Genomic DNA, 18430 nt, shown 5'->3' with positions numbered 1-18430 from the left:
CCTGTGTGAATCTTGTTATAGGATCACTTCACTCTCGAGGTATCAGTGTTAACTAGTAAACAGCAGCATTTAAAAAAAAATTAGAAAGGAAAAAAGAAAGAAAAGCAAATAAGAGAGGGTTATAATGACTCTCCCAAAACAAAACAGGGCAAAGGGGAAGTTTAAAAAAAATGGGAAAAGAAAGAAAAAAGGTTATGAGTTGCTTCTCTCTTCCCTCCTTCTTTCTCTCCTGGGTTTGTGTACTGTCTCCTGAAAGTGTGAGCTCTTCAGGGCAGGGATCTGTCTTCTGACATGTCTGTAAAGCACCTAAGTTTACAATGGCTCCATGTCTAGTTGGCAGCCAGTATCAAGCGGAGTGCCCCAAAGGTCGGTTCTGGGGCCGGTTTTGTTCAATATCTTCATTAATGATCTGGAGGATGGCGTGGACTGCACCCTCAGCAAGTTTGCAGATGACACTAAACTGGGATGAGTGGTAGATACGCTGGAGGGTAGGGATAGCATACAGAGGGACCTAGACAAATTAGAGGATTGGGCCAAAAGAAATCTGATGAGGTTCAACAAGGACAAGTGCAGAGTCCTGCACTTAGGATGGAAGAAGCCCATGGACTGCTACAGACTAGGGACCAAATGGTTAGGCAGCAGTTCTGCAGAAAAGGACCTAGGGGTTACAGTGGATGAGAAGCTGGATATGAGTCGACAGTGTGCCCTTGTTGCCAAGAAGGCTAATGGCATTTTGGGCTGTATAAGTAGGGGCATTGCCAGCAGATCGAGGGACGTGATCATTCCCCTCTATTCAACATTGGTTAGGCCTCATCTGGAGTACTGTATCCAGTTTTGGGCCCCACACTATAAGAAGGATGTGGAAAAATTGGAAAGAGTCCAACGGAGGGCAACAAAAATGATTAGGGGGCTGGAGCACATGACTTATGAGGAGAGGGTGAGGGAACTGCGACTGTTTAGTCTGCAGAAGAGAAGAATGAGGGGGGATTTGATAGCTGCTTTCAACTACCTGAAAGGGGGTTCCAAAGAGGATGGATCTAGACTGTTCTCAGTAGTACCAGATGACAGAACAAGGAGTAATGGTCTCAAGTTGCAGTGGGGGAGGTTTAGGTTGGATATTAGGAAAAACTTTTTCACTAGGAGGGTGGTGAAGCACTGGAATGGGTTACCTAGGGAGATGGTGAAATCTCCTTCCTTAGAGGTTTTTAAGGTCAGGCTTGACAAAGTCCTGGCTGGGATGATTTAGCTGCTTTGAGAAGGGGGTTGGACTAGGTGACCTCCTGAGGTCTCTTCCAACCCTGATATTCTATGATTCTATGATTCTAACACATTTTAGGGTACTATATACTTAGGGCCAGATTTGTGTTTTTTAGGGAGTGGCAGCATGTGGGGTACATTGTGTTTGTGTCTGGAGTGGCAGCATGTAGCTACACTTCTGAAGGAGGAGCAGAGCTAGGACATAACCCCTTGAACCACAATTCCCTCCTCCTCTCCCCGGCTTGCAGTCTGCACTGTTAGTTAGGGGCGTCCATTGACACTGGTGGAAATCTAGATTTACGTTGGTATAATCAAGATCTGAATTTGGTCCTGGGATATAGTCACCGATGGGCTCTCATATCTTATATCAAACTGTTAGAATCCTTAGAGGAGTAAAAGTTTTTCACAGGAAATCTTGCAAATTTCATATTGTACCATGCAGAATGAAACTTGAAACTTCCAAGTGCCTCATGAGATCAGCTTAGGGTGACCAGATGAGGGAAAGAAAAAATTGGGACACATGGGGGGGGGGGGGCCACAAGGGGGGGGAGGGGAGCAAAAAAAAAAGCCGAGTCAGTCCCTGCCGCCAGAGCAAAATAAAAAAAAAAACACTGCCGGCAGATATCGGGACAATTTTATCGGGACGTCTGGTCACCCTAGATGAGCTATCAGCCAGCATCTTGTTCGTTGCCAGCCAATTCCCTGTGTTTTCTATGCACAATCTTCTAATACACGTTTCTGAGTCTCCCCCTCTGCTCTACCTCCCCGTCCCCACTGAGAAATGCAGGTGCTTTTGGGAGATCACTTCTTTGGCAATTGTGCAATGGTGCTGTATCACCCTGTCAATTTCAAGCTTAGGATGTGTGTGAGCTGTGTTTCAGCAAGGAGAGGCCTTCCGGTAGCTCTTGGTAAGTAAGAAAACTAATCAAATGATGCAAATAGAGCTGGCTTCTGCATATTCGCTTCTCTGGGTTCATCTTCCAAAAACTGCCACAATGTTAAATTTAGATTTGTAAAGTAGATGCTAAAATACATGTTACATAAGCTTATTGGTATAATTGGACTCTTCAAGCCTGGACTGAATATTCTTTAGGCTTAATAACTGTGTTTAATTATTTGAGGAAGGTTTGTGTAATTATATCATTCACTAAAAATGCAGAGCTACTCCTGCATTGTATACATGCCCCTTCAGCTCTAGCTGTAAGAAAGACCTGCCAAGATTTAGAAGGTGTTCTCCATAGGTACAATGGATCAACTGTGTTTAGGTTTTAACTGAAAGACCTGGCTGCTAAAGAAATGCTCCAATAAATGTCATCTTTTCCTTTGACGTTGTTTGATTATTTTATTTTTTTAACCAAATCATTTTGTCACCCGGCTCCGTGTGAGGGCAGTTTACAGCGTGCATGCTCTGTCCCCATGGAAATGGAGTGCTACGTCACACCCTAAGGTGTGGGTTTACCCACTTGTTCCAGAGGACTAAAACAGCCTGCTTTCCTTTTGCAATTGCCTTGGATGTGAAACAACTTGCCTGGGCGTGTAAATATCTCAACTGGAATTGCCCGACAAATGATTTTGCATTTTTTAAAGTGAATAGCGTGTCATAGGGAACAGCAGCGGAGGTTAAAAACAACCCCCAAATTTCACTTGTTAATGTTTTAAGTATCTCTCTGGTATCGTTTTTTGATCTCTCTTCCTTTTGATCTGCTTCTTGATCAGATTCAGATTAACCTGGTGTCCTGTTTTTGTGAATTTTGTGTGTGTCACGTACGGTAGCTATTGTATTATTTACTCTGAGAAGGAAATCAAAGCTGATCTGTATGCCATTAGACAGCATGTGGTAGCTGTCTAAACACAAAAATGTGGCCTTTTTCAAGTGAGATTTTAAATACTTTATTTGCACCGATCAAAACAATGGCAAAGGGGATTAATAATGGGATATGCAGCCTTTCATCTCCCAGGTTTATGTACCCTGCCATGTGGATTCCAATCACATTGCCTTCCCAAGGAATGTTGGATGTGACAAAGATGGTAGGATTTGGCCCTGAGCCAGGGTCACCAGTTCAAATCCTGGTCTTATGGGTCTGACCAAAAAATGTTAACCTCTGCTGGCTGTTCTGTGGCCTGTGTCAATGACCTGGTGGGCCTTAGGACAGTACCTAGTGTGCAAGAGCCTTGTCAATAAAAACTATTGTGGACTGTGATTCAGTGCAAGCCAGCAGAGGTTAACATTGAAAGCCAGCGGGCCTTTAGCACATACTTAAAGTTAAGCACATGCTTAATGATTTCCTGAACTGGGGGACCACACTTCATGTAGTTGTTTATGTTCTGAACCAGGAAGCTCTGAGAATGGGCCCAGAATTAACACTTCTCTTACTATTAGTAGCCGCTCCTTCAATCCATGCTAGCAGAGGATGGTGTGGGGGAATGCTCTAATTGTGCCAAACCTGTCCCTGCTCTGGGGATTCACATATTAATTCAACACTCTTGTCTTGCAGTAGCACTTACAGGCCAACCAGGCATGGTCCAATTGTGCTAGGTACTGTACAAACATAATAAATAGCAGTCCTTGTCCCAAATATTTTGTATCTAAGCCACAAGACATGAGGAGGCTGAGACAGACAAGCAGGCTGCCATCGGATAAGATAGGGTGACTGAAATACTAGGGTGCAAGCGATTCTTAGCCTGTCAGGATGAGTGAATGATGGGACATCACTTTCCAGCTGATGTCAATTCATCACCTTTGCACAGGGTGGGTTTTTTACATCGTTACCAGGCATTTGCAAAAATACTTATTGATTTGGTAAAACAGAAAGTTGATCACTTTTTTTAAACACTTCCTTTTAGGCAGCGTGGGCTAGAAGATGGGGCACCGGGCTGGAACTCGGAAGATTGGGTTCTATTTGCAGATATGCTACTGACCTGCTGGGTGACTTTCTCTGTGCTTCAGTTTCCCCTTATGTAAAACGAGGATAATGGATACTGACCTCCTTGCTTTGTGCTCTACTGATGAAAAGTGCTAAACCAGAACTAGGGGGTGGTAGTGTATCTTGCATGGTATGGTAAAGGGAATGTTTCATGTGTATGTAGCTTTAGCTTCGTGTGAAGCCTAGCACTGGAAGCATGTGAATGGCTCAGTTTAATAACATGGCATGGATGTAAAGTACTCTGTTTATCACTGGTACAGACACAGCATGAGCAGTTCAGTACACGCTTCCCCTCACACCATCGTACCTCAGCTCTGACCACGAGGGACCATTTCTTGGGGCATAGTTCAAAGTCCATTAGGTCTCCCTTTCTGCCGAGGTTCCCAACGAGGCGAGCAGTTGTGGTGGTTTTGTGATATGGACACCAGGGACCAGATAGTCAGCTGGAGTAAATGGGCACTACCCCGCTGACTTCACTGACATTTCATCCTCTGAGCTCACCAAAGAAACTAGCCCTTTGCATTCTGTTAAACCTGTCTACAAAGATTAATTGTCCACCCTTCCATTGGGACCCCTTGGCTCAGACATGGCTGCCTGGCGAAGGTGAGGGCAGAGCTATACTTGGTGTTCAGAGGTGCTCACTCAGCTTTGTTGCAACTCCAGCAGGTTTGGTGAGGCTGACAAAGCTCCAGAGAGAACCTGAGCCCAGTCTCAAGAACATGGGCCCAGTTCATGGCTGTGGGTCCAGAATGTGAGAAATGAACTGAAGGGGAATTTCAGGGAGTGAGAACCACACCTGCTCCCAATCTAAAGAAAATGTACTAGTGAACCGCTGGCATAAAGCATGGTAGCACAATTGACAGAGCTCTGGCGAGGCCAGTTGACACCAGCAGAGGATCTGGCCCGCTGAACTTTGCCCATTCTGAAGGACACACTGCTTGGTGTGTAATCAGTCACAATGATTGAACTTCCTGTAACTGGAGCCACTCAAGAAATCCTAAAGCAAACTGTTAGGAGTGTTTGGCAAAGCAATTGCCACCCTGCTCTGCTCTCTGAAGAGTGAATGGACAGATCCTGAGTCACTTTTAAGCATTTCCTTCTCTCCCTGGGAATCATCCAGGAAGCCACGATTCCTTTCGTTAGACTTGCAGTATACACATACCAGAGCACTGGTGTGGCTGGTGGGTGTACAACTGTCAGTGCGGAATAGGCTGGGAGGAGAAATTACTTAAATGACTGAAGGTGCCAGATAAACTCTCCTGCTCTGAGGCCAGGCCTGTTTTTTCAGCCCAGGTCCTCGTTCTGCGGATGCATAGAGCAATGTGCCAGCACTGCTGCAGCAAAGCATTTAAACACTCTTCTGGCTTTTTCAACTCTTAACTTTCATGTTTTTCTCTCTGCCTCCTACACATCTTGGCTGAACAGTGGAGGCACCTTTTGACCTGTGCTCAATTCTCCCCCAAAGATCTAAGAAAGCTTTGAGGCCTCTCTCTCTTCTTATTCATATCGGTGTAAGTCAGGAACCGCTCCACTGGAGCGAAAGGAGTTACCAAGCTATAAGTGAGCGCAGTGAAGTCTCTCTTGTTACGGGCCAACAGCTTCTCCTCTGTCCCAGGTTTTATTTACTCTCATTGGATAATTGCCCACACAGGCCACTGTGGCAGGCTCAGCCAGTCTCTGAAGATGTCCACTGGGTGGGGTGTAAAAATGAGACAGCGAGTAATCTGTTGCCACCTCCCAAAACATGAGAAAGGCATGAGGTGTGAGAGCAACACAGAGAGAGATCCTGACACAGGATCGTATCCTGAGGTTTTTGCTGAGGCACACTCCCAGTGCAAACTCACTGATTTCAGTGGGAGATTGCCTGACTAAGGGCTGAGTGCAAACAAACACAAGGAGCTAAGGGTTTGGCCTATAGTGAATATTGCTAACATTACCTAAGAGCAGCTCTGTTTTACAGTATTCGCATACCTTAGCGATGCCTCAGTTCTGAATAAGGTGCTGCTACTAACAGGCCTCAGCAACTGTTAGCTTTTGTAGGAGCTTTGCTGTCTCTACGGAAGCATGGGTATCCTTTACTCATTCTTGGTCTGATCACAGCAAGGGTTTGATACTGACAGGGTGATTAGTCAGAGTGAGATAAGCATCATATGTACTGTAATTCCTAGACCTACGCTGAAGGCAGCCTGACAGCCTCAAATGTGGAGTCTGACTTTTAAAAAACCAGATGCACAATTGCTTGCCTAATGTGTACATTCAGTTATAGCAACTGCACATACAAATAGCCAGTTGTGCTCACAAACGTCTTCTCTCCATTTGCACACACAGTTGCCTGATTTGCACATGTAATTGTAGCTAAACTTTTCCAGATTGGTGTGTGTGTGTGTGTGTGGGGGGGGGGGGGTTGTACCTCATCACAACATTATTTCCCTGTAACCGCTATGCACAGTTCCTTAAGGACGTTTCTTATCTTTTGTACATGATATTATTACTGTTTTGTATTTCAGTAACACTTAGCAGCCCCAGTGCCAGACCAGGACCCCACTGTGCTATGCGCTGTACAAACAGATAACGAAAAGGCTGCCCCAGCTCCAAAGATCTTACAATCTAAGTATAAGACAAACGATAACAGGTGGATACAGATGCGGGAGCACAAAGAAATAAGGCAATGGAATGTGTTTATTACACAGGGCTATGTATTTTGATGATCCATTTGCAGAATACATGGTAGTTTGAACCAAAAGCGGCTTCAGATTTTCCTCCCTTTCTAGAAAGTGTGTGTCTGTGCGTGTGACAGACAGATCAGGCACTGCGTACTCCCACACTGAAAGGCAGACACAATGCCATTCTTTCTCTGACTACCTCTTTATCAGCTGCTTAGGATTCTGGAGCGCTCCAGAAATGCCGTTGCGGAGGACTGGTTGTGGGAGGTGGGGCAGTAGCTGTGTGTCAGAGTCTCTCGTGTTCTTATGTTTGCTCTAAGACATGGTTAGGGATCGGTTTGGAGACAAGCCGAAGCTTGCAGAGATTTCCTGTCCCTGGGTGTATGGAAAGCAAGGGGCAGTATATAGTAACATTTAAAAAAGAGCTGGAAAGTTGACCTGCACAAAGGAGAGTCTGGGTGTTTATTAAGTGAGGTGAGCCGTGCTGGTGTGTTGGATCCTTGAAGCACTGCTGGATGGAGAACCCTGGAGACTGAAGTCTTCCAACCACTGAACAGACACAGCCCAGAAAGTGGCAGTGCAAGTTTCCCACACTACCTTGTTCACGTGTTTTGGCCCTGACTAGGCCGGGATTGACTGTGGGGATGGGGGTGGAATTCAGTCTCCATAACCCATTCAGTTTTTCACCTCTCTGGTGGAAATGCCAACAAGAGGGCCAGTTAGTGGCATCCATGAAGCTGCATGTTGCTGTGTGGATGCCGGCATCTGGGAGTGGGATCAAAACCACCCACCCATTTAAAGTATCTTTTTCTTTTCTTTTTTTGCTATTGCAGTAGTGTTTAGAGGCAGCCATCAGGGGCCAGGACCCGATTATGCTAAGTGCTGTGCAAACACGCACCAAAAAGACGGTCCATACCCCAGAGAGATTGCAGACAGCTCTGGGTCACTGTGCAGCTGTGTAGCATACAGCTCAATAGCAACTCCCTCCGCAATGGGCTCTCACAAGCTCTCTCCAGGGTTGATGCTGTCCGGCTCCCACTCCTCCTTCGCCCACATGGTACTAAGGCAGTCCTCGTGCAAGCACTGAGAAAGGAACAGCTCCAGCCTTGACGGAGCATCTAAATAGATAATAAATATTTAAATGTTTTTAGCTAGGTCCACTGGAACTGAACCAGATGGTTCCGATGTTGCCAGCTCAGTCCAAACAGAGGAGCATCATGCCCCGGTGAGAGTTGACTTTGGGGAAGGGGAATGATACAGAAGAGTCTGATCAACGGAGAGTCCTGCCTCCTTTTCCCTGGCACCATGGAAGGGGAATGGCTGATGGGGTGGGGGGAGCGCCTGCAATATAAATATAAGGACACTGCTGGGTTGGGAAGGTGGCTGTGGCTAAGACATGTCTTGTGGTGGAGAAGGGTCAGGAGTGACTGTATTGAATATAAAGGGTGTATAACAATTCTCCTGAGCAAGGCTTCTGGATGCAGACAGACTCTGTGGCTCTTTCAGCCTTTCCAGCTCCCAGGCTGATGGCGGTTTATGCTACCGAACGTCACCACACAGGGTCGCTGCAAGTCCTGGCCTGGGATAAGCAGGGGGTGATGGGCTGATGGGAGGAGATTGCTGGGATTGTGGGGGTGGCACTGTTACTCCTGACACCTCATAGAGCCCGCGTTGTGCTTGCACACACTCATGCCAATGTATTGGGATCTCTGCTCTGCAGTCAAGATTCCCTGGTGCTGAGACCCTTCTGAGTGAAGCAACCCCACTCCCAAGAGATGCCCTTGTCTCTGGTGAGATCCTATCCCACCTGGGTGTAAAAATGCTGTGGTTTCAGTGGCATTAACATTTTCCACTGCATAAATATTGCTAAGCCCTGACATCCCCTATGTGAAGGAACTGTGCATTCGACTCACTGTCTGAGGATTAGTTTGCTGGCTGAGGCGTTCCTTCCCCCAGGGTACCTGGGACAAGACAGAGTGGGGGAGAAAAGGCTTGCAGTGTTGCAGTATGGAGAGGAAACTGTTCCCTGCTGTAGTTGGATGAGGGAGCAAACATGGAAGGCTCCTCTCACTTTGACTGGCACTCGCTGTAAAAGGGACACCTTTGAACTAGATTTTTGTTATGCTACAAGCAAAACACCTTAATATTCCCTCCTCCCCTCTTACAAATTTTGTAGTGATGCCTCATTGCCATCTCTGTCCAGAAGTTCACTTCAGACTAGATCTCTGCTTTTACAGCAAAACCTGTCCGGACAAGGTTCCAGGGCTCAACTTGTAATTAAAAGCTGGAAGGAGACTCCCATGGAGTCAAACAGTTACAGAGTTAATACAAGAATTGAAGAGTTTTCTCCCACAGCCTTTTCTGATCATTGCATCAGAGTCGGCTCTAATTTCTTTGAGAGGAAGGAGGCCCAGGGAGATGTGTGCGGAGCAGAAAGCCACCTTTCCCGCAGCACGTGTGAGAAAGATGTCTGCTTAGAAGGGGGGAGGGGGACGCAGGTATGGAGGTGAGGTGACAGCAGGTAAGAGAAAAGGGAAATTAAGATATGAAAGCTAAGAGGAGGGGTGGATGGGCAAACAAACATCCTAACAGAGTTGCTCCCAGCTATTCGTGTCCATTTGGGACGTGGTGTATTCTCTGATTTCTCCTGAAACATGGTTGCATTTGAAATATACGTAATAAACTGTTACTGCAGCAAATACATCTGATGGTGTCTTGCGAACGTGTAGCTGGCAGAACTGATCTCTCCCTGCTTCTACTTCGACATTCTTGAATGACCTGAATTGAATGAAATACCAGAGTGCAATGGGGCTCTGCTCTCACTCCCACCTGTGAATGATGGGAGTTACTTTGGCCTTATACTCACATAAATGAGATCACATTCTGCCCAATGTGTGTAAGCAGGAGCAGAGTTTGGTCCATTGTGGATAATCCAGCATGGTCTTATTGTAAGCTTTGCTCTTCATGATAGAATAGATGAGGTTATTTCGCTTATTTGAAAAAAAAGGTCTTCACTAGGTGTGTAACACACAGTACGTACTGGGAAGAGATGCTGAATTCCAGCTCCTGTCACTCTCTGACCACCTGGAATGCAAAGGCCAAGGGATTCACTACATCAAGGCAGAAGGCAGTGGTAACTTCTCTTTAGCAGCGGTACCTGAACGTCTATCCTCCATCTTGTATTGCAGGTGTCAATCGGACAGAGAAAGGACAGTCTTCTGCACCTGGCAAAGTGAGCTTGGAATTCCAGAGAGGAGACCTTGCATGGATTCTGTAGGAACCTGAGAATATCCTCTAAATGGCAGGGGACAGCCCCTGATTCCCTGAAGATTATTTTTATCACTGGAACTGAATCTTTTGTGCCAATATGACATTTTCCATTTTCCCGTCTGACAACTGAAATAACAGGCTGCGTGGCTTGGAGTGGACGTTCTGAAGGGGCAGCTTTGAGAGGCTACAATGGCTCTGGCATCTCCAAAGGCCATGCTAGGGGACCTGCTGCAACAAGAAGAGTCACCATTTGATAATGAAAACTGTCACCATTTCCTGTCTGCAAACATCATCGCAGTAGGTAAGTGAAAGCTGATTAGCTCCTGATTTTGTTGTTGTTGGGCATTTAAAACTTCTTTTCTTGTGGTTTTTCTTTTGGAAGCTGTGGTCTTACATGGGGCATCTAGTTTTCTTGATTATGGGCTGCACTAGGGTAGTGGCTCTCAACCTTTCCAGACCACTGTACCCCTTTCAAGAGTCTGATTTGTCTTGTGTACCCCCAAGCTTCACCTCACTTAAAAACTTACAAAATCAGACATAAAAATACAAAAGTATCACAGCCACTCTATTACTGACAAATTGCTGACTTTCTCATTTTTACCATAGAATTATAAAATAACTCAATTAGAATATAAATATTGTACTTACATTTTAGTGTATAATATACAGAACAGTATAAACAAATAATTGTCTATGGAATTTTAGTTTGTACTGACTTCGCTGGTGCTTTGTATGTTGCCTGTTGTAAAACTAGGCCAATATCTAGATGAGTTGAAGTAGCTCCTGGAAGACCTCTGAGTACCCCCAGGGGTACACATACTCCAGGTTGAGAACCAATGGGCATTGTACTGTGGTTGGCTTACAAAAGATTGGGTCGGACTCTCTGATCTGTCCCACTCCCTTTGCACCGCTCAGACCGTGCAGAGGGAATGTGTTGGGACGTGAAGGCAGAGTGGCCAGAATGTGATCTACTCCAGCACTCCTCGGCTGGTACATGGTGCCTAGGAGACCATGAACCACTGGCATAGCCCGGGACTCAACAGAGAATCTCGCCTTCTGAAAGGCTTTTGTGACCAGTCTTAGTGGCGTATAAAACACAACAGACCAGGCAGTCAGTCTGTGTCTGTCTGTCGTTCTCACTCACACACAGGCTTTGGACAAGCCTCTTGCCCTTTTCCATGCCTCTATTGGTGTAAAGCTGGGTAAATTAAAATGTGCACTTTCCAGCGCCTTTCGCCTGAGCATCTCAAAGCACTAAACGAAAAAAAACTCTGGTCCCTGCCTCAGGTTGGTAAGGTTATATAGGGATCACGTCTTACAGCAGCTGTTTGATAGATGTCTGTTCTAGGATTTAGTATGCATCACTACCATCTCTAAGATTGCAGCAACACCACACAACTGTTCAGCCTAGGAACTGAAAAAGGATGCAGAATCCAGTTAAAACAACAGAGAGACTTGGTGAGGCAAAATGTATCTGCACTGGAACTTGCCCAGACGCCTGGGGTTAACCCCCAATGCTTACGAAGAGATGCACGGGCTCTTTAGTGACCATGAGTTGAAAGGACTATGTTTGACAAGCTCTCCTAATGATGACACCCTAGCAACACAATTTTTCATAGCACTATTCTGGGCCAATTCTAATTTGGAGGGAAGAATGTCCCCTTACAAAGTCATTTAGCGCCACTTCCCATAGCATCTCTTCATTCCTTTGAGGCCCCCTGCCCAAGTACCGACCCAAGCCAGCCCAGCTTACCTTGGCAGAGCTAGGAGGATCGCTGTCTGTAGTGGAATGGGTACACTGCAATTGGTTTACTTAGCCTGAGTCTTTATGTTGGCACAGTGCACACAAACCTCATGGTAACTAATAGATGGAAAGATTGAGTCATTTGCCCAAAATTGCACATTGTATCTGTGTTTCAGACAGGATTAAAACCCAGCTTTTGTTTGGCTTGCAGTGTGTTGTGCTAGACCCTAGCCTATAACTCATCATCAATGCCTGTGTTACTGGCTATCATTTAAGGAGGTTGAAATTGGATCTGTGTTTATATATGTTGCTTTGCATAAAAGAGCTGCTTGCTTTGTCAGTGTTCATAAGTGCATCCCATAGAATCTGTGGGATAATTGTGTTATGAATTTGTGGTACATAGTACCATAAGATTATTGTGGTTGTAAAGAGAGATTCATGTAGCAGTAAATGAAGCTTTCAAATGCTTCCTGAGTCATGTTAGGCCTAATAATCTCTTTATGTAGGCAATCACATCTAGGCCTCAATAGACTGTCTTAATGTTTTTTGAGATGCACTTGAATAAATGGGAAACTAAACTGTGGTCACCAAGGCTTTAACACAGTGTTAACCAACATCACAAACTGGGCACTCCAGCTTGTTGGAGTCTTATAATGACAATCCATATTTGATGTCATTCCCTAATATGCCAAAATTGGCAAGCCTGGCATTAAAAAGTGGCACGTGCCCAATTTCACAGGGAAGTTGGGAAGGCAGATTAAAAGTACCCTACATACTTACCAGTCTTCACACAGCACTGGACTGTGTGGGGCAGGGAGGCCATCAAACCAGCTGTGATCCACCATCCCTTCGGAGGGATGATATTTTGCAACAGAAATGGGTCTTTATGAGAAATGAAGTGACTTACATCGACAGCTGGACCAGATGGGGCAATTTGGCCCCTGATTTGCTAAATGGTTCAGTATAAACCCAAAGTGGGGACAGTGGGTGTGCCTGGAGAAATGCACATGTGCCCTTGTACCCACAGAATGTGTGAGCATTCCCAATGTGCCAGCAAAACCTTGTGTACTCCTACAAAAACGTATGATGTATCTAGTACACCTGCAGAAAGGGTGTGTGTGTGTCTCTGTGTGTGCGTGCGAACACACACATGCATGCACCTATTATTCCAGACACAAGAAAGCAAATGCCATCTGATGCGGCCACAAAATCAATGCATTTGCACATGCAAATAAGCACTTTCAAATACAAAACCCGACAACTGTACACATAGGCATCCAAATATCCGGTTTGTGTATCCAAATGCAGGTTGTAGCAGGCAATGGCAACACATTGTTCACCCTCCTCCCCTTCCCCTACTGTGACAATTTGGCCTGAAGTGTAAATCTGACTAATAGTGGCTAACAGTCTTCTGAGGGAAAAGCTAAACAGCCCTTGTTAAGTTCCCCATCTGAATCTCTCACAATACATTTTCATCTGCCGCTGAAGCCTGGTTCACAGTGATGCCCCTGACAAATGAGTTAATTAAATGAAACATCCTCACTGTAACGTGGGCAACTTGGTGACTCGTTCTCTTTGCTAATTAGCTGATCTAGGCTGAAAGCAATTAATATTATTTGTAAAAGTGAAGCTGGCAAGAGAGTTAATTACAGGTAGAGGGTTGATTTCTCCCCACATGAGAGAGAGGGAATTTAAGTCCAAGTCAAAACAGTCCTTTGAGGTCACCATTAGAAGTTCAGTGGAATGTGCATCATTTCTTGTTCGGGGCAAATAACAGGAAACTGACCAAACATGTGTACTCTAGATAGCTCTTGAAATCAGATTACAGGGATGAGATCTGCTGATCAAGTCAATGGGCTAGATCCTTAGATGGCATAACTCCATTCCAGGTTGGGACAGCGACTTCAGAAGGTATACGCGTAGAAAATGATGGAATCGTCCAACCAGGGTGTGTTGAATTCTATTACACACCTAAATCATTGTCTTGTAGAGCAAAAAGTATTCATTAGAAACTACTGGGCATCCCCTTAAGAGGGTTAAATTTAAAATAGTCAGTAAATGTAGGAGCAGTTGATGCAATTTGTTGTGTGTGTGTGTGTGGTATGGGATTCTCTCAATGTGTATGAAGTTTTGGAGAAAAATTTGATGTTTCACGCAAATAGTATGCTGGCGCCAGAATGCGTTATGTTAGAGATCTCAGGGATTTGTCAACTATAAATAAAATGGGTGAATAACTTCTACTTTGGGCAAACTTGATACAACTAAAAGGGAAAAGATGGGAAACGCTGAGAACTTTGAATGCTACCAAATGGTATGTTGTCCTAACAGATCTGACTGGCCTCGAAAGGGTAGCTTGGCAAATGAATAATTAGCAGGAGTTCAATCTTTTTTAAAGACACGGATGATTAATGTAATTGTTTGTTTGCTCTTCCCTCTCCTGTAGTGGGAAGTAGCATAGAAGCCTGTCTTAGGAAGAAAAAAAAATCTGTCTAGGTATGTGTATGGTCAGCAAGGCTGTATCTGTGGGTTAGCATCCATATAAAATACAAAATTGTTAAACAGCATGCAAAGCCCAAACATAGGATGTGAACTGGGGACCTGATGCAGTGAGTTAATGTACTGATTGCTCTTTAGCCCCAGAGACCGTAGCAATGTGTCATTCCATTTCAGCAGCAAGGCCGAGTAGCTGGCTTTGCAAATTCTTTCCAGTCTTTTAGCTCACAATTCAGTGTTTTTTCTCCATGTTCAGGGGTTTCTGTTTTTCTGGGTCTTGTGCACTCTGATCTGTTGGGTCCCTCATGGGAGAGGAAGAAATGAGGAGCATTCAAGAGGAGCATTAACCTTCAATCTACCATGGGCCAAATCTTAGCTCACTTATTTTCTAAACTCCCATTGACTCATGGGACTCATGGAAATTGGTTTAGTTTTGAGCCATTGGAAAGCCTGGGATTGTTTACTATAGAAAAGAGACGAGTAAAAGGGAACATGATAAAATAATGAATGGAATAGAGAAGGTAGATCAAATGATTCTGTTTTCCCTGTCTCATACTACAAAAACAAGGAGACATTAAATTAAAAGGGGGCAAATTCAGTACAGATAAGAGAAATATTTTTACACAACGTGTAATTGGACCATGGAACTCTTGAAAATCGTGGAGGCGAAGAACCTAGCAAGATTCAAAAAGGGACTGGACGTCTTTTATGGATCAGCTGCCCCCACATCTGCTATTGTGGGGTTCTTACACCTTCCTCTGAAACTTCCTCTGATGCTGGCCACTGTCCTACAGGATACTTGGCTAGATCCAGTCTGGCAATTTCTGTATTCCTAAAGTCTGTGAGCAAATGTATAAAGAACTCAGGGTTTGGCCCCATGCAAACTGTCAGCAGTAAAAATGTGTGCCTCGGGCTCCCCCATGGTCTCCTGAGAAGGGGAACAACACGCATGCTGTGCCTATCTGCAAATCTGCTGAAACTTTTGGGAGAGCAAAAGTTCACTGTGGTTTTTGCCCTTGTTTGTTTGTTTCCCTTCTTGTGGTAAGAGCAGTTGATATTAATAAGAAAGAAATGTCAGAAATTGTATGACCTTATATCAGTGTTGGGCAACCTGCAGCCCGCAGGCCACACGTGGCCCGTCAGGGTAATCCGCTGGCGGGCCGCCAGACACTTTGTTTACATTTGCACGGCTGCCCACAGCTCCTGGCCAATGGGAGCTGCGGGAAGCGGTGCGAGCCGCAGGGCCGCAGGTTGCCCACCACTGCCTTAATAGAATGAAATGTCCCTTTTTATGGCTTGTGCTAATGCAACTTCCATGGCTGCTGAACTGCATCTTTCAGCCACCAGCGCTGAATTCACTTAAATAAGTTTCTTCTTCTCTAATTTTTAATGGGTAAGTTCCAGAGGGAACATTGCATGGTGCAAACTTGTGAGGGAGTTTCGATAATCATCCCCTCATCATCCAGGTGTGAGGACAGTATGAAGAGCAAGTGAAACCTAATGATTACTTTTTAAAAGCCAAAGATACTGAGTAGGATCCTCCACTGGTGTAAATCAGTGACTTAGGGGAAGACTTTCAAAAGCTGCTATGTTATTTAGGAGCATTGATGAAGATAATTGGGACTTACTTATGCTCCTGCATTCCTTAGGTGTTTTGGAAAATCTTCCTGTAAGTCAGTGGAGCAACCCCAGTTTATACCTGCTGATGTTCAGGCCCCTTAACACTAAGGTGTTCTGAGTTGAGAGCCTACATATTTACCCTAAGAATGATGATCGCTCACTGTTGCTGCTGTTTGTTGAGTGCTGTCAGTGTGTTTGGAGGAAGAAGTGGTCCCTAAAGAGTTTCTCATGCTACAGACACAACTTAAAACATCAGCTGTTGACCAGAGTTTGAGGGAGCAGAATTGACTTGTCCAGTGGCCATTGTCGAAAGTCTTTGTGGACTAATGTGTGTTGTAAGAAGGGATTTGAAGGAGGTGGGGCAGGTTGCTTGATGCACAAGAGGAGCACTGAATTTGGCCGGAGATTTCCCATGGGAGTTGCACTTCTTAAAGCTAGACTGCTTGATAGAATCTAGCCCATGATGTGAAATTCACCCCTGCACATCGGCATATTCACTGCTAAAGCACTCATAGTAGAGTTTAAGTTGTGCCTAGGTCTTGTCCTGGTTTTGCACAGAGATGAATTTCACCTGATGGGTCAAATCCCCATTTGGTGTAAACCAGTGTCGCTTCAACCTTTTTACACAAGCTGAGGATCTAGACCTGCATGTGTTGCTCCTACTAATATTGATGGGAGTGAAACCACTTCACTGATTACAGCACATCAGTGGAAATACAGATCCATAAGTGATGGCAGCTGTGCCAGTTCTTGTCTCTAGTTACCTAGGTGGGTTTTCCCCCCACAGTAGAGCTAGCCATCATCTAAACATGCTTCTTGGGTTCACAGGGAGAAGTCACTAGTGAGCTATTCTGCACCATTTAGTAAGCTGGTGTGCAATTAGTTCTGTGTAATGCAAGATAATCATCTGGCCACATAAAAGAACCCCAGCTGATTCCAGCAATGCTTTTTACTTTTTCAAAGTAATCGTCTGAAGAGTGAGAGGAAATGGACTGTTTCAAAATTTCCTGCAGTAGCAATTACTGTTCTAAGTTACCATCTGAAGACATGCACACTTTGTCTCCCTGGTCTCTCCCCAGGCATGTTGTCCCCATCTCCGGAAGGTAAGATACGATTATAATTCAATGGCCACAATAATATTCAGGCCCTGATCCTGCAAGTTGTTCCATGCGGGCAGATCCCTGCATCTGCGCAGAGCCCCAGTGGTTTAAATAGAAGAAGTACTTGCAGGATCCTAGCCTAAGTGTAGTCCCTTATGAAAAAATCCTGTAGAATTCAATAAAGAATAGTAACCCTTCTGTGTGATATTTTAGACTGTCTCATAGCAATATACAGGAACTCCTCAGTTGTCCCAGTTAACGTTGTTTCGATGTTAAGTTGCTGATCAATTAGGGAACATGCTCGTTTAAAGTTTCTAACATCTTTGGCAGCCACCTGTTTTGTCCACTGCTTGCAGGAAGAGCAGCCCGTTGCAGCTAGCTGGTGGGGGCTTGGAACCAGGGTGGACCAGCAACCCCCCCATCAGCTCCCCATGCCCCTAAGTTCCCTGTGCAGCAGCTGTCGCTCCCCCCATTGCCATGTGCTGCTCCTGCCTCTGTCTTGGAGCTGCTCCCAGAGACTCCTGTACGGGGGCAGGGGGAAAGAAGGGGGCTAATGTCAGCGTGTCTCCCCCTCCCCCCTGCTCCTGCACCCCACTTACCCCATCTTCCATAGAGCAGCGGGGGGACACAACTGGAGGGAGCTTCTAGGCAGTAGCTGCGGTCTCAGGTCTCAGCAAGCTGTGTACTTAAGCCTGGGGTCACTACTTAAAGGGGAAATTCACATTTTTTCTCTCACACACAGGGTGTGTGTGTCTGTCTGCCCTCCCTCCTTTCCTTCTGCCTTGTAGAGTGTGAGAGTTAACCCTTGAGGGCTCAGTCAATTGTTAGTTCATTTAGCAGTAAGACATTCCCTGGGAAGTATCCCACCCTCTGACTCCTCCACCTCAAACAAGCTTCACAATCATCATCACTGTGTACCAGTATTGAATTGTTTGTTTAAAACTTATACTCTGTGTGTGTGTGTGTGTGTGTGTGTGTGTGTGTGTGTGTGTATATATATATATATATATATATTCCTTTGTCTGGTGAAAAAATTTTCCCTGGAACCTAATGGGGAAATTGGATTCGCTTAACATCGTTTCGCTTAAAGTTGCATTTTTCAGGAACATAACCACAAAGTTAAGTGAGGAGTTCCTGTAGTTATAGATACAAGCAGTGATGTAATTCTCTGTTCAACTCTCTCTGCGCTGGATTACTTTCCATAGAAAGTTTATTTTTTGGGAACCCCATTAAATGTCTGCTAGAATTGTATTTGTTTCATTGCAAATTAGCAAAGCTCTTAAGCACGTGTCTGAATTAAGCTTGTGCTTAAGTGCTTTGCTGAACCGGGATGGACTGAAGCACTGCTTAAATGTGCTG

At 45.1% G+C, this 18430-nt stretch overlaps 1 protein-coding gene across 3 annotated transcripts in view; it reads left to right on the top strand.

The window, feature by feature from the left end:
- The window catches only part of PLCH2 (phospholipase C eta 2), a 321195-nt gene that overhangs the window by 20637 nt on the left and 282128 nt on the right, over positions 1-18430 (top strand). For all 3 annotated transcript variants that reach the window (XM_065575187.1, XM_065575186.1, XM_008167192.4), the window contains exon 2: positions 10033-10415. In XM_065575187.1, coding sequence (XP_065431259.1) covers positions 10304-10415 — 112 coding nt within the window. In that variant the 5' untranslated portion in view covers positions 10033-10303. The remainder of the gene's footprint in view (positions 1-10032; positions 10416-18430) is intronic.

This window comes from Chrysemys picta, chromosome 21, assembly GCF_011386835.1.
Source record: "Chrysemys picta bellii isolate R12L10 chromosome 21, ASM1138683v2, whole genome shotgun sequence".
Classification (NCBI taxonomy): domain Eukaryota; kingdom Metazoa; phylum Chordata; order Testudines; family Emydidae; genus Chrysemys; species Chrysemys picta.
The sequence above is the reverse complement of the archived record's forward strand: the minus strand, read 5'-3'. Positions and strand labels throughout refer to the sequence as shown.